This window comes from Dicentrarchus labrax, unplaced genomic scaffold, assembly GCF_905237075.1.
Source record: "Dicentrarchus labrax unplaced genomic scaffold, dlabrax2021, whole genome shotgun sequence".
Classification (NCBI taxonomy): domain Eukaryota; kingdom Metazoa; phylum Chordata; class Actinopteri; family Moronidae; genus Dicentrarchus; species Dicentrarchus labrax.
Window position 1 is genome coordinate 11,669,515 of NW_026136716.1, and position 15,595 is coordinate 11,685,109.

Here is a 15,595-nt window from a genome sequence, read left to right on the forward strand (position 1 = left end):
AAATGCCATTTGCGGTGCAGTTGAGGACAGTCGTTGAGCAGAGATGATGTGTGTGTGTGTGTGTGTGTGTGTGTGTTTTCTTTTTTTTGTTACGGTCGAGAGTCTGGCCAGCAGCCCGTGGAGTCCAAACCTTCTCAAAAATGGGAAAGAACGGGGTGTGCTCAGTTCTGGTCCGGTACGCTCACAGCGTGAATGTCTGTGTGTGTGAAAGAGAGCGAGAGAAGGAGAAGAAATGATAGAGAATACAAATAACAAATAGAGCTGAAGTCCTTTAGGCCATATGCTGTATGTTTGACGCGATGCTGATGGGAGCTTCTTTGTGTAATAAAGACGCAGTGGCCGGAGGTGTAACCAGGCCGGACAGCTGTGATTGATGCAGCTGACTGTGTACTTATTGACATAACCCTGACATGTCTTGGTGCTTGTGTATTGCTATGCGTGTGTATGTCTGCATAGAAGGATCATACATTATTTTTTTGCACTGCATTTACTTGCAAATTAGTATTCCCATCCTGAACAGTGCTGTATAATAGAAGGGGAGCTGTCCGCGGTCCTGAAATCAGCTGAATGAAAAGCATCAATGGAGCAGCTCCCTCGCTCACCTGCTTTGATGTCTTTGTAAGGAGCAGCTCTTTATGGCGAGCTTTTAATTGATTGCATCATCACACGCCGTTGGCATGTTTCAACATCGGTGAGACCAGTCAAGGGGTTTGTTAAGGAGCCGAGTTTCCTCTCCAGAGGACATAAAGATCCAAATCCCACTAATCAGCTCAAGTACAGTTCAGTCTTTATGATGATCCAAGGCGACAGTTAATATGCGAGGGAAAGACTTTACAGCGCACAGTGCAGCACAGTGCAACATGACAAATGCAACATTTACCCGCAATCATAAAATATCAGAATAGCAGTGACTCACTGCCTCTGCAGTTAGTGCTGATAAGCTATGGATTTAGCAGCTTGGTGGTTGACAGGAATATACAGATGACTGCATATGGTTGAGTGTGGTAGCCTGAAACAGATGCAAGACCACAGAGTGAAAAGCAAATAAATAACATATTTGGAAAAGAAAAATTCCTTTTGAGATATTGATTTAACATCAGCATTTTTTGCTCTCCGTATCAGATTAATGGCATGCCGAGTATGTATACTAGACCTCATCCAGACCTCTGAATCTCTCATTCTGAATTTTTTTTCAGCAATTAAAAATATTTCTAGTGCTACCAACCAACCAGAGTTTGTTGGTGGAGTTTAGAATGTGGACATATTTATTTGCCGAAGGCTGAAAATACAAACATGAAAACTCAGTGGTGACAAGTAGTTTAGATTGGCCGAGCTGTACTGGTTGTTTTAAGTCCACTCACAGAAACCACAAGTATTAAATCAACATGTTTCTTTTATTGTGGTGGAAAATGAGAGCCAAAGTCAGCTAACTGATAGTTAACGAGCAAGCTAACGAGACAATAAACGCATGCCTTCCAGCCGAGTGGCAGCTAACGTTAACTTACATTTAAGACATTGTAATGCGGAATGTTACATGATAGCTTTAACAGGACAATAAGTTTACATTGTTTATTTTATAAGAGGTATTTATAGCATCGACTCATATGTCTGTTTCTATAACCACCCTTACAAACAGAAATTGGCACAATGCCAGACTGAATACTGAAGTGAAAACAAAATGGCAGTTCCCCTGATAATCAAGTCTGCCATCAGAAGCTTTAGTAATGATGGAACCCGTCCAAAGTCTTGTTGGCTTAGTGCTACTCATGGTTGTTGTGACAGGAAATCTGAATGTGGTTTTTAAATGGTAAATGAGTTTTTATGGGATGGCTCCATTAACCATTTAGCTCATGAGTGAATGAGATGGTTCTTGAGTTGTTGTTTTTTTCTGCATTCAGTGAATTTGGACGTCTTTTATTTTCCAGTTTCCAAAGCATCTGCTGCAAATTAACAACTTTGTAAAACTGTTTCAGTTTTCTTTAATCCATTATACTTGTTTAGCAAAAAAATCCACAAGATGTTCAGAGAGCATGCAGAAAGGAGCTTAATGTTCGGGGGGGGGTTACATAAAAAGAAACCGTGCGTGTATTGTGTGCATGTGTACGTGCGTGCATGCATGCGTGTGCAAAATGCACTGAGAGCCAAAGCATGTCATCTTCTGGTTGTAAAGCTATATAAAGTGAGAGCACTTTCGGGGGAAACTTTTAACAACGTGCACAAATGTATCATTTATGAACAGCACAAAGTTGCAGAGAAAGAGTAAGAGAGAGTGAAAAGAGCCAACAAACGGAAAGAGGAAGTGGATTGGATAAGAAGAAGGTCAGGCGATGACTGGAGTTGTCCTGTTAGGAGCCTAGAGTGTGGCATGTTGGAACATTAATGCGCATAATGACGAAGACGAAGGGGGAAGAAGCTCCGTTAGCAAGCAAATTAAGAAATTTCTACTGACAGATCGATCGCCAAATTGGACAATCATATTCTACTGACAAGAGCATGCAGAATTACTTAAGGTTCAAGGGGTTACATAAAAAAGTAAACGTGTGCGCCCATACTTATGTGCATATATAGCTATATAAAGTGAGAGCGATTCAAGTGCATCTTCTATCAACATTCAACCCATGTTTCATTTATGAATGGCAAGAAGTTGTGGAGAAAAGAAGAAGGTCAGGCGATGGCTGGGGTTGTCTTTCCAGGAGCCTACAGTGTGTTAAGTTGGAACATTAATGAGCTTAATGAGGTAGACTAAGAGGAAAGAAGCTCCATTAGCAAGCAATTAGGAAATTTCTAGCGACAGATCGATGCTAAATGGGACAATCCCTTTCTACTGACAACAGCACAAATCCAGTTAATTCAGCTTTGCCTGTATCAACTGTGTAATCCCTATAGAAGTGCCACATTAAGTGCATTTAATAATGAATAAATCATGCGATATAGGGCTGCAACTAATGATTATTTCCAGTTAATCTAAAGATTATCTTCTTGATGAATCAATGAATCATTTGTTCATGTCAGGAAATAGTGAAGTTATGGTTTATGGTTTCGTCAACCCGTCGCTTGTTTTGTCTAATCTACAGAATCATCACATTTGAGAAGCTGAAAGCTGAGAAGATTTGGCATTTTTGCTCGGAACATTACTGAAAAGAGCAAATTACTTTCCTGTTAATCGCGCTCAGCTCTAACGTGATATTAAATTTGAGACTTTGGCACAATTCGGGTACACAAACACATCATCTTTGAGAAGACCTAGAGAAGCTTCTACCAGATTTTTACAGTGTAACAGTATGTCCCAAGAAGTCCGTTGTACTGCATTACAATTGACAATCAAGAGAGAAACATGGCGAACGTGTTAAAAAATCTTTGATCACCAGTCAGAACCGGCCTAAGTCATTGGCTGATTTATAGCTGTGGTGACCGAAGACACCCTGCTTCAAAATTCTGACAGTCACATTTTTAGGACCAAATTCTCGTTGCAGTGTCTCGCTTGTAGCAGCGTTCACATTCAGAGAAGATTCAGCTGGCATTCAACACACAATCTAACATGCCTCAAACTTCATATCTGTCTGTCGGATTCAGCTTGCAGCTGGTATTTTTAAACCTACAACACACGGTGTGACATGCCATGGGCCTGCAAGCTGTCGTCTCACAGTGTAGGGATTTAAGTCATTTATGCCATGTATTGTAAGTTTTTCTGTGGCAGCCTACTTTCAAACCAGAACCAGAGAAAAAACACTCAGTATTCTTTTTTTGGGACCCTTTAAACCAGAGTTAGTGTTTTTAATGGAGCCTCTTGCTGAGTTTGAAGATGATACATTCTTGAAACACGCACGCTAAGAGTTACTTCCGGCTAATTGTGAAGTTTTACTGACTTTTTTCTTTTCTTTATCTGTTTTCTGAGATTTATGTGTTCAGTAGTGTGAAATCACAGCAAGCAGAAAGTTGTCTCTTTGCATCTCATCGCAACTCCCTAGAGCTGAAATATCTCTGATTGGAGCAGATTTTCCTAAAGCACTTAAGTCATTATATCAGTCTATAAAGGAAAGACTGAGAATGAACACTTTTCCATTTATTGCTGACTGAGCTGGCATTTTAAAGTGAATAAACTCAGAAGAAAGTGACCCAAACCCTGATTTACATTTACCTTGTATATTTCATTCTGCTCCACCCACCACTTAACCTACATGTCCTTATATTCTGAGAGGGGTCCTCAGCATGCAGGCCACTCAACAGCTAAGCTTTTAAGAAGAGAAACAGTCTCCCATAGAATTGTGTTTGAGTTTAAATTACCCTAGTTGTCCTGTAGAGTGTAAAGTGGTAAGAATTGGCAGGGGGAGGTGGGGGTTTCTTTTTGCGCTACAGGCTGTAATAAGCATTGTCACGATGTAGGCTAAAGCATCTAAGGAGAGCTCTTCGGCTTTTGTGCAAATTCACTCAGTCTGGATGAAGATCTTGAGGGGTTTTACAAGATTTAATGTCCCGTGTCGACTCGTGTGTGTGTGTGTGTGTGTGTGTGTGTGTGTGTGTGTGTGTGTGTGTGTGTGTGTGGTCTATTCAAAAATGGAAGGTCAAACAAAATTATTTTCACTCCCAGCAGAAATAAGTAGCCAGGCCATTGGCAGAAACAGCCCTTTAAATGGCCCTAGTCCTGAGGACTGCTGTGTAAATTACAATTTAAATTCTGAATTGAAAATGTGCGTCAATAAAGGTCAACGCAAAAATGCCCCAATGACTCAGATCCCCTTCTGCAGCTCTCCCGATTTTCCCTTAAAGAGACGGAGAGACTGACTAATGTTAGGGTTCAGCGGCACAGTGGAGCCCAAATTAGATACTTAGTCAGATTTCAGGGCAAACAACAAAGCAGAGAGCTTGGTAAGTCTGGGGAGGGGAAAGCAACCATGGCCATCAAGTTAACATCTTCAGCTGTCTTGGTTGGTCTGACCTACAGTTTAAAACCCATATATATTCAACTTACAATGATATAAAACACATTGAAGAAGCTGGAATCTAATTACTTTTTTGCATAGTATTGCTGAAACAATGTGGACTCACATCGCTATAAAAAGGGGTGTGAAAGGGACATGGACAAATGTTATGAATTCAATAACCTAATAACATATAATAATAAAAAGGAATAAAGGCACTATTTGTAAGCAACTTTATTTCATTTTTAGTTGCTAACCAGCCGCTAACACTTGACAGAAGTAACCATAACAACTTGTAACATCTGTTGTTGCAGTTACAGTAACTGGACATTAATTCAGGAGTGCTCATTTGTGCGCATGACTTTCAAAAACCTGCTGCTGCTACAACAAAACAACAGAATCATTGGACAAAAAGACCTATATCTAGTGGCTCTTGCTGAATATGAAAGCTACAACAATCATATTTACTGATGAAATGAATGAATGTAATAAAAGGGGATGGGGGGAAAGGGGGATTATAATCTACTCTGATGGACATGTGTATATGGTACTATAGATATTACCTTGGCTGAACCCTGTGATGGATTACTTTACTGGACGGTAACAATCCGAATCAGAGCTGCAGTATATGAGAAATCAAACATTTGTTGAGATGCACCCAGAGCTCAGTGTTTGAGGCTGTGCGTTCTTGCTGACTGGAGCATGTGGCGGCTGAGCAGGGAAGGTCTGCGCCAGCTGGCTGGACTGCTTTCTGTGATAGGGAGGTCTGACATATGATGCAGCAAAAAACGACCCGACTAGCACCAGTAACCACCATCTTTCTTACTAAATACGGATGGGTATTTAATGGTAAAATATGTTCGGGTGGGGAAGTTGCACTGATGAGGATCCATGACTGAAACTCTTCCTCTAACACGGTGACTGTGCTCATGCAAGAGGTTATGCCCTGTCGTGCAATACATCGCTGTGATCCAATCTTTGTGTTTTAAATAACCTAATGAAAAGACAGAGAGGATCAATATCTGTAATGGCAGTCGATGAAGGACCAGCCATGACAAATCAATCAGGAACAGGAGGTTTTACAGGAGAAGTAAGCATCAGGATTCTAATTTATTAAAAAACACTGAAATTAAACAAAATATACGGCTCTGTGCTCTGACCCACTGAAGCCAAGCTACAAAAGACTGATTGCAACCCTAGAAATAGGCTTTCTCAGTAGCTTGCCTCTGCTAATAAATTGCCATTTCCCCGTATAACTCCTGTCTTTCTAGCGGCAGGTCGTTAAATCGATCCATCATCGCCACAATGTTCACTGGATAGCGAATAGGCCATAACATTTGGGAGACGTTCATGGTCTCTAGAGGATGAATCCTAAGGACTTTGGTTATCCAGAGACTTTTCCTCTGGCGCCACCAACAGATCAACTCTTGTGGTTCAGAATGTCTTGAGATCTGTTGGAAGGAAAGGTTGATCTTCTGACTTTTCATTTAGCTCCATCATAAAGTCGCTCCCATCCGTTCTAATCAGCAAATGTTAGCATGCTAACAGATTCAACTCAGATGGTGGAACATCTGCATTGCCATTGTGTGCATAAATATATTTTGTGCTAATTGGCAATTGTTAGCATGCTTGTTTATGAGCTAAATATCAGTCATTGCTGATATAAAAAATCTCGAATAACTTTTCTTGACTCAACATTTTTGTCTAACTGTCGGAATCCATGTTTCTATGCTAACCTTTGCATTTAGCTTAAACCCCCTCGTAAGTGCTAGGTACATCTTCACAGAGCCACAAGCTTGGCAGTACTTCTACAGGCAGTGCTGTCTTTATACTATCAGCCTGTCAAAATAAATCAATTAATCTGTTATCTAGAAATACAATCTATGAAATTGATGTTTTAAGTCAATTACATACCACATTTTTCAATTGCTACTTCCTCATTTGCAAATGCTTGTGGAAATGAGGTACATACATCCATAAGTGTCATCCTGATGCTGCCTTAATGTATGTCATGCCACTAAATTTTTAGCATTAAAAAATGGTAACTTTAATGCAATGGTGTTCCACTTTTTCATACATTTTTGTCTAGGAAAGAACCAGAAGTTGATTGAGTTTGTGTCATGAAGTTCAGGTTTTGAGCCGTAGTGTGAAAGATTGAGAAAAATTGATCTCTGTTTTTGAGAGGAACATGAATTGATCTGTTTAAAAGAATAAAGTACTTTTTGAAGTCAATACACTGGCCTTTTCAGCAAAGGCAACCCTAAGAACAAAGCACCCTGCCACTTCTTTTGAATACATATATTTGGATTCCTGGTGTGCTGAAGGGAATCAAACAGGAAGAAACTGGGGAAAGGGTCTTGTGTCAACACAGCAAGCTTGCGCTACATCAGTTAGACAAAGACTCGGCTGCACAGTTCATCGAGGAGGCAACTTTAATGATATGAAGGCAGGGGTTATATTTCTAGCAATAGCACTTTGTGTTGTGATCTTTCAATGTTTGTATGTGTCTGCACAGAAATTCTTGAGACAGTAACCTTTTGAATTCACATGTTTTTTTTAAAACACTGAGGGAGGAAGAAGCCTGAACCATCACAGCTGAAGGATAGGAGATGGGGATTTCAATGCTACTTGTAGGGTTTCCCTTTAAACATTCAGCCATGAAATTAGTTTGACTGTCACTGTTAACAATGGTAAACAAAATTATCTGATGTGCTCTCATTCAGTGCAATTTGAGAGTGCTTGAACTTGAATCCACATGCAAATCCTTATGTTGTGAATCAAAAGCAGCAAATGAGCGAGGAGATGCTAATAGAGAGCAGCTTGGAGGCAAAGTGCCTTGACATTGTAGAAAATATTAATCCTAAAATGCCTTATTTAGAATAAAGTAAATTACTTGACACTATGGTAATGTCAGTCAGTCACTTGGCCAGTCCACCACCTTGGTACAAGCAGTAATATCTCAGCAACTGTTGTGATTCAGTTTTGTATATTAAAACATTCATGGTACCCAGATGATGAATCCGAGTCATCTACCACCACCATGAGGTTGACATTTTTGGTTTTCGGTGACATATCTGAACAACGGAATTGAATGGATTGCGGTAAAATTTGCTGCAGAAATTCAAGGTCTTCAGAGGAATAATTTTAATATGTAATGGGATGTATTTCAGAGTGAAACGTAATTTGTGGTCAGGGTGTAACTGTGAGAGGGATTTGATCAAATCGTTCAGATATAATTGGATTGTACTTCAGCTTAGCAGGTACGCTTCAATGCAGATCTGTAGAGATACCGACCGGTAGAGATTTATTAATTGATCCCCGGACTTCCTGTAGCGCCATCATCATGTCAAAATGTACCTTGGTCTGGTGTGTTAATGCTAATAGTTAGTGCTAATTAGCTAATTTTACCACGCTAACACACTGACTTACAATGGTGAAAACATAACCTGCTGAACATCGGTGTGTTAGCGTCGTCACCGAGTGCACGTTAGCAGCATTTTGCTTGACATGCCAACGCTGGCATCCATCTAAAATAAATGTTCTTGACTCAACTGTCATTTTCTCCTACTACCATATGCCCATTTCTGTCTCATACCAATATACAAACAACAAAAAAAAGACTTCTTTTTTTGCTGGAGGAAAACCAGAAGTGAAGAGTGAAATATTAATGCCATCCAGGTGAACTTTTAGAGTCAGTTTCCACTTTCCGCTCCCTGCAGCTCAGAGATGCTGCGGTGTTTCCATACACGTTGTTGCTCTCTGAAAATCCTCTTACTCCACACACACACACATCCTCATATATACATGCACAGTTGCACACACTGCTGTCTCTCTCCCTTATACACACACACACACATACACAGCGTGGATTTGTTTTCTCTGTGATGAGAGGGATTATGGGATAAAAGAGGCGAGGCCACGCCAGTTTAGTTCAGTTTGGACCAAAGCTGCTCTCAGCAGTAGCACAGTGACAAACACAGATGAATGTCTGGCTACACACTGGAGATGTGCACCGCCGGTAACGCCACGGCCTCTGTATATTCTGAGCACAAGAGCCTCTGATTGGGATTCTGAAGTGTCGGTGGATCTGTTTTTCTTTCGGATGACTGAAGATCAGCAGAAACACAAGCGTCTGACTGAAAACCGTGGACAGCAACAGAATGGAGAGGAGTTAAACTCAAAAGCCAGCGAGAGTTGACATGGATCTATTGCTTCTAAGGATGACTTGAGTATCAGCTGTTTTTGTTTGGTTTTCCTTTGCGGTCAGTGTTTCTTCCACATGACAGCTGCTGAGCAGGATGACAGAGAGTGTCTGACACTTTCACCAGCAGCTTCACAGTACTCCAGTGGAGCCCATTGTACACTTTAAAATCTAAGGACCATTTTCTTTTCCACACACTGCAAGCTATGACATGACTCACTAATGTCAGCAGGACAATATGGGAATCAATCGGCTGGATTCTTACGGCGACGACGTGATCATCTAGTACGCATTCTCTTCTATGTTTAGACTCTGTATTAGCATATGAATCGATCGATTGGGGCCTTGACTCTTTTTGAGAGCAAAGGCCCGAGAAGCTGAAACTGAGTCTTTCTGATGTAAAGCACGCAGTGGAGAAACAGAATATTAGTCTGAATTTTGCCATTGTGGGGCCATTCATCTCTCCATTGTTACTGCAGCTATGCATCAGCTTGCTATCACAGATTTGAGGTGAGGACAATAAACTCGTCCTCATGGTTTATGGCTGTGAGAGGAAGTGTTCTCCTGAATAAATCACATGTGAGAAGGAAGTGAAAGGATGCTGAAATTCGGTGGCATTTCTCTGGCTGATCTTTTATTACACTTGTGATTACTTCTGTGGAGATGGGCGCCTTATGGTCTGTGCATGATTAGTCACTGTAGCATGTGAGGCATTGTAGAATTCTTATCTAAGCACAGATGATTCCAGGGCGGTGTTGTGTCTCCTCTCCTATCTCCTCTCTGTGTCTCTCTCCCGTCCCCACCCTCCTGACATCCTCATTGACATTGTTTGCTTGATCTGCAATAACGGAATTAGCCGTCACATCAGTGCTCTTACTAGCTGCACGCATGCAACTTTGCAGAGCAGCTACCGCAGCGATGCCCGTACATGCAGCCATTGATCGCCCATTTTCGGACCCGATGAGCCGTTATTTGACTGCAGTCGATTGCACTAAGCCGTGCTATCACACACTGCAAGCCACACGCAGAAAGACAAGAAGTCACACTAATTGGACTGAGAGGGATCAAACCAAAGCTGTGCAGAGTCCCTGAGTGTTTTTATTCAGAGAGGGGGAACATTTTAATTCATTATTAATTCACTTTTGATTCAACTCTTGAAATAGTTAGATAAAGGTGCTGTGATGTTTATTTATGAGCTGTGTTCTCACCCTGCATAAAACCTTCCGATCAATCGGAGTATTTGTTCCAGCTCTATAAGAAGTCTAAACCAGTAGTCCTGTTTAAATGTTGTTAAATGCTTGAGTGACAAAGTGTTTCTTCTTCTTCTTTCTCAAAAATGAACCAGCGCCACTCTGCTGTGATTCAAGATAAAAAGTTAAACTACATAGGAACCATGTGGACTGCTTAGAAATCTTATCTTATTAACACACCTGACGAAAACATATGTGTGATAATATATGACAATCAAAAGCTGATTTTCCTGTCCTTTATGTTTAAGCCATAAGAACAAAATGTCGGGCTGGCCGCCCCCTGGCCCAGGCCCCTGGGGTGGACTTCAGGGACCTCCATACAGCTGGGACAGCATGAACAGCACCAGGGAAGGACGGGACTGCCTCACAACGTATGTACAGTAACACCAGCATGCATGCACTTAAAGCTTTATCGAGTTCCTAAAGTTTCATTTTGTTTGTGTGCATACGTTGAATATCTCCTAACATGAAATCAACAGCAATCTGATATATTTGCTGTGCAATGTATAGATATATAAAAAGGGGTGAAATAATGGGAAACTGGCTGCAAAGGAAACACATTTCTGCTGCAAGACTCTCTGCTGTAAGTAGGCATGGTATGTCATATAAATCATTTGATAAGGAGAATTTAGTACACGGCTGACAAGTACAGACAATGAAGATGCATGAAAAGCCATTACAAACCAAATCAATATTATATTTATTCTTGTTGTCACCACTCCTCCTGATAGATAAAGAAGAAAAAGTAGTGTAACATCCTATCACATCTTAAATCAAGTGCAAATTATAGGCTGAAACCATTTTATTCTTACTTATACTGCTCCAGTTTGAACATTATATTCATCATGACAAATGATATTTGTACAATTACAAAGGAAAAAAAAGGTGTGGTCACCCACTGCAGAGACCTCTGGAGCTCTCCTAAATGTTTATGTCATAAGAAATTTGCTTAAAAATAAATAGACAGTAGCCAAATATGGAGTATGTACAGTATGAGTGTAAGCAAGGCTAATATGTACTGTTCAACACTTAAATATGGGTCAGAGCTAAAAACAAGCTGAGTTAAATAGAGATCAGACAGCATGAAGCCATAAGTGGTAGCAGCAGTGGTAGAGCAGGGTTCAAAAGTAGTTTAGTTTAGTTAACATTGTTTTTTTTTCCCCTCAAACTCGCCTATTCCTGAAATCATCACTCTACTTCAATCGTGTGCATACTTTTATCGTTTTTGGGTATTGTTTCACCTGCCCTCTTTTCCGCACATGCATAAAAAGTAGCCATTGTTCCTTTCCTGTAATTTTGCATTCTACGTGTGTGCGGTGCCTGTTGATGTGTAAATTTGTCCTGCAGAAAGCAACTTTCAGCCAGATAAATATAAATATATATATATCCTCTTGTTGCCCTCTAGTTCTTTCTCTTTCTGTACCTCTCCACCTCTTTGCCACTCCCCCGTTAAATTCCCCCACCCCCTCCTCTCTTTTCTCCTCATGACGAGCGACTCAAATATGACAGGGAGACAGCTCTGGTTATGTGGCTTTGTTCCCAGAGAAAAGCTGTTGGCTTTAGAGGAGGTGACACAGATTGAGTATCACAATTGGATTTCTGCGAGACAGAGAAAGAAAGAGAAAAGAGAGCGAGAGTGAGTAAAGCCAAGGATTGATTTAACTACATATAACTCCCATCACGTTACCTAACATGAGCTAGCAGGTTTTTGAACACTATTCGCTTTTCAAGTGTCAGTGTATGTGAAATCCCTGACATATGTGCAGCTAGGCTGTATTAATTTAGTACAGCAGGTCTAGTCTTTTTTTTTTTTTTACAATTTTATTTGTTAGTGGGCCATTATGTAAACAATTTAAAAGTAGTGACAAAAGCCAAAACGGCAAATATGTACATCCCAGCCTCTATATACACAACTGTCTTGGTGCAGTATTCCCAAGACAAATGCTGGTTCCTTTGAAAAGGTCAGATAGGACAACAGTCCTCAGTGACAAGTCTGCCAGTCATCCAAAGGCAGAGGAGCGCAACGGTTGCAATGGAGCGTTGGGTTTTACCGTGTTATGGTTCCGTTTTTTTACTGGATGTGAGCTGCAACAGGGAGCCAGTGCGTTGAATGGAGAAGCAATGTGGTGTAAAAGAACTTTCAGCACCAGATGGGCAGCAGCCTTCTGGACTAGCAGAAGTCTGGTGTGTGTGTGGAGGGTGGTTCCTGAATGACAAGTGCCTGAATGAGCACCTTTGCCACCTCCCTGGCAAGAGGAAGAGGCAAATCCTCCTTATATTGTAGTTGGTATCCATTTGAAAAAATCAAGTTAACATTGATGCAAACAATCCTGCAAATTCGACATTGCCATAACTCAGTCCTTCTCACGGATTTGTGGCATTGCCTGGATTGGCCAGAGATATATACATGCATATATATGCACAATTTAAGTTTATGGTGCCAGGTAGCAAAGGTTAGCCCGTTCTCTTAAGCTTGTCATGTAACTCAAACATGCTACTCTTCCTGTCCTGATTCATGGTCCATTTAAGTTTTTTGCTTGTGATAAAGGATTGTAGTGTACGAATACATGAACTTAAATCTGACATTGGCAGTAGGTGAACCAATAATGATGTTCATATTCACTTATTTTGCATGAGCATGTTTAACATTTTAATTTTAATTTAACTTGATTATTCCTATAAGATTTGTTAGTATCTGGCTACAAAAATATACTTAAATGTAGGCATCTAAAACCTGAACAACTAATGAGAGAAGACAAGAACCTGAGACATCAGCGTGAACTGCACGGGTCTGCAAGCTTTTACCATTCATCCATGAATAGCGGCAAACACGAGAATCTGACCTTTTGTATTTGGCTTTCCCCTGACCCCCTGACATCCTGGCTCTGCCCTCCCATGGGATTAAACTCCTTTCGACCCTGAGAAGGGGGAGATGAGCCCGCATCACATATTGGAACATGCTTCATTACAGACAGCTTTAGTTTGAGATTCCTGCGCCATATGCACAATACAGATCAATGCAATAATGAGGGAGAAAATGAGAAAGCGCAAAGGGGGAAGCGAAGGTTGAAGGTGGGGCGGTGGTTGAGACTGATCCGGATTGGTTTGAGATGAAGTCGCGTCCCGGATGGATGGAACAAGCTTCGTCATCGGGGGAAGATTTAGGCAAAGCTGCATGTATATAACTATAACTATGAATTATAAACGCATATCTATGGGCAAAGCTGAAATCTGAAAACAAGATACTACCAGATAAAATAAAATAAATAAAAAAATAGTGAGCATTGCATTGAATCAACAGTACTGGAACAGGATGGATGAGGCAGGAAGTTCGTAGTCTCTGCTGTATGGACAGTAGATGCAGACATGGAATGGAATGGATGTTGGCCAGGTAACAATAGACACCCTGTACTGGACTTAATGTGCAGAAAGGAAGCAACAGCTGCCAAGGGAGCTTTTTAAGCTGTGATAGAGGGAGGGAGGGAGAACTAGAGACAGAGAGAGAGAATGAGTTAACCCCACTGAAAGCCTATATCACCTCTTAATTAACAGGCACTCTGCATTCTCAGTGTCCCGGTCGAGACGGACGTCTGAAGTTCAGCAAGCAGGAGGGTTTAATTTAATATGGTACATTCACATTTTAGTGGCGCTGTCATCCTGAGTGAAATGCAGTGAGGCAAAGAAAAGGACAATGTGGAATTTCACCAATATTAACCCACATTAAAGGTGCATTAGATGTTGGTGGCCCAAAGTAGCCTCCCAATAATTCTCGTAAAAATTAATCAGGGAATTTGCCACCATGATTTAGCGTCTAAAGTGTCTACCAGTTGAAGGTCCATGTGGAACATGTGGAAGACATTAAAGAAACAGCATTGTTCCTGACTTGTATTGAAATGTAGAGCTCGGTAGTCCTCGTAATACTGTATGGCTGCTTATAGCTTCCATTCACATTTTAAAGAAGTAGATTGCTAGGGCAGGTAGTCAGCTAGTTATCAAGACATGCTAGTATTTGCAGCTTAAGTTAAAGCAGACAAATGCCCATTACTTACACTTTGTAACGGTGTTTGTGTTAGATTTATATGTATATTTACTACACTAATTATAGCAGTGGTAAACATAATTTCCAAAAAGCTCAGATCATTGGAAATAAGCTGTTATAAAAGAGAGTTGCCAACTGTCCTGAACAAATTAAACTACTGAAAAAGTGTTGGAACAGTTGGGTGATATATTTAGCGAATAATGATGATAATAGTAATCAATAGCACAAGATAAGTAGAGAACAGACCTTTATAGAACACATATAAAAAAGACATACCCCCTTATGACATTAAAAATGAAGAATTGTGACCTGATTAAATAATCAGTGCACTTTTATATGGAATGGATGTAAGAGGCAAATTGGTTCCAGATTGCAAATCTGAGGCAGTTTATGAATGCAGGACCTGTGCTCTCTTTTATAAGTGGCTCTTAAGCATGAAATGTTGTACTAATGACCAAACCTGAGCCAAGGTTTCTGATTTATGAACCGCTCATCAGATAGCTCGGATCATTCATTCTAAGTTTTACTTTTCAGAGCTAAAACTTACTTCTACTGTTGGGATGAATGCATTGATTGGCTTTTAAATGTGCACTGTATCATATCCTGTAAGAGACCCTCCTTTAAAAAGCAGGACAGGTTTGACCTCTCCCCAATACCAGCTACGTGTCTTCTCCAAGTGAAACTATTTGCTGACTCATGTTACATCACTATGGATTAGTAGGTCAACAAATTGTCTGAACTGTAAGTGAATTGAAGTCAGACATTTTTTTCTCTTAAATCACCTTGCTCCTCCTCTCATTCAACAGCCAAGTGTCCCAGAGCAGCTCTCTGGAGGAGGTTCACCTGGATGGGGTCCCCCCCGCCCCCCGCCTGGTGGAGATGAGACGGGACCCAGTCCTGGGCTTCGGCTTTGTGGCCGGCAGCGAGAAACCGGTGGTGGTCCGCTCTGTCACGCCAGGTAAGCTGTAATAGTGTCTTTTCTGATGTCACCACAAGGAGTCGCCAAAGTCAGAAATTCTGTTACATACAGAATATTATATAAGTTGTTTTACTTTTTTCCACACATACAAGACAAGAAAGCTAAGCTAACATAACATAACATACATACATTGGTATACGGAAGTAAATACACTTACAGATAAACATATTTATTTGACATATTTCACATAATCTTAGCAAGCTAGCC

At 40.7% G+C, this 15,595-nt stretch overlaps 1 protein-coding gene across 5 annotated transcripts in view; it reads left to right on the top strand.

The window, feature by feature from the left end:
* Positions 1-15,595, top strand: part of LOC127378681 (FERM and PDZ domain-containing protein 4-like) — a 72,639-nt gene that overhangs the window by 38,289 nt on the left and 18,755 nt on the right. For 4 of the 5 annotated variants that reach the window (XM_051427815.1, XM_051427811.1, XM_051427812.1 and 1 more), the window contains exons 2-3: positions 10,619-10,741; positions 15,216-15,367. In XM_051427815.1, coding sequence (XP_051283775.1) covers positions 10,619-10,741; positions 15,216-15,367 — 275 coding nt within the window. Of the gene's footprint in view, positions 1-8,957; positions 9,631-10,618; positions 10,742-15,215; positions 15,368-15,595 lie in introns of those variants that run through there. The other variant, XM_051427814.1, reaches the window with a different exon arrangement.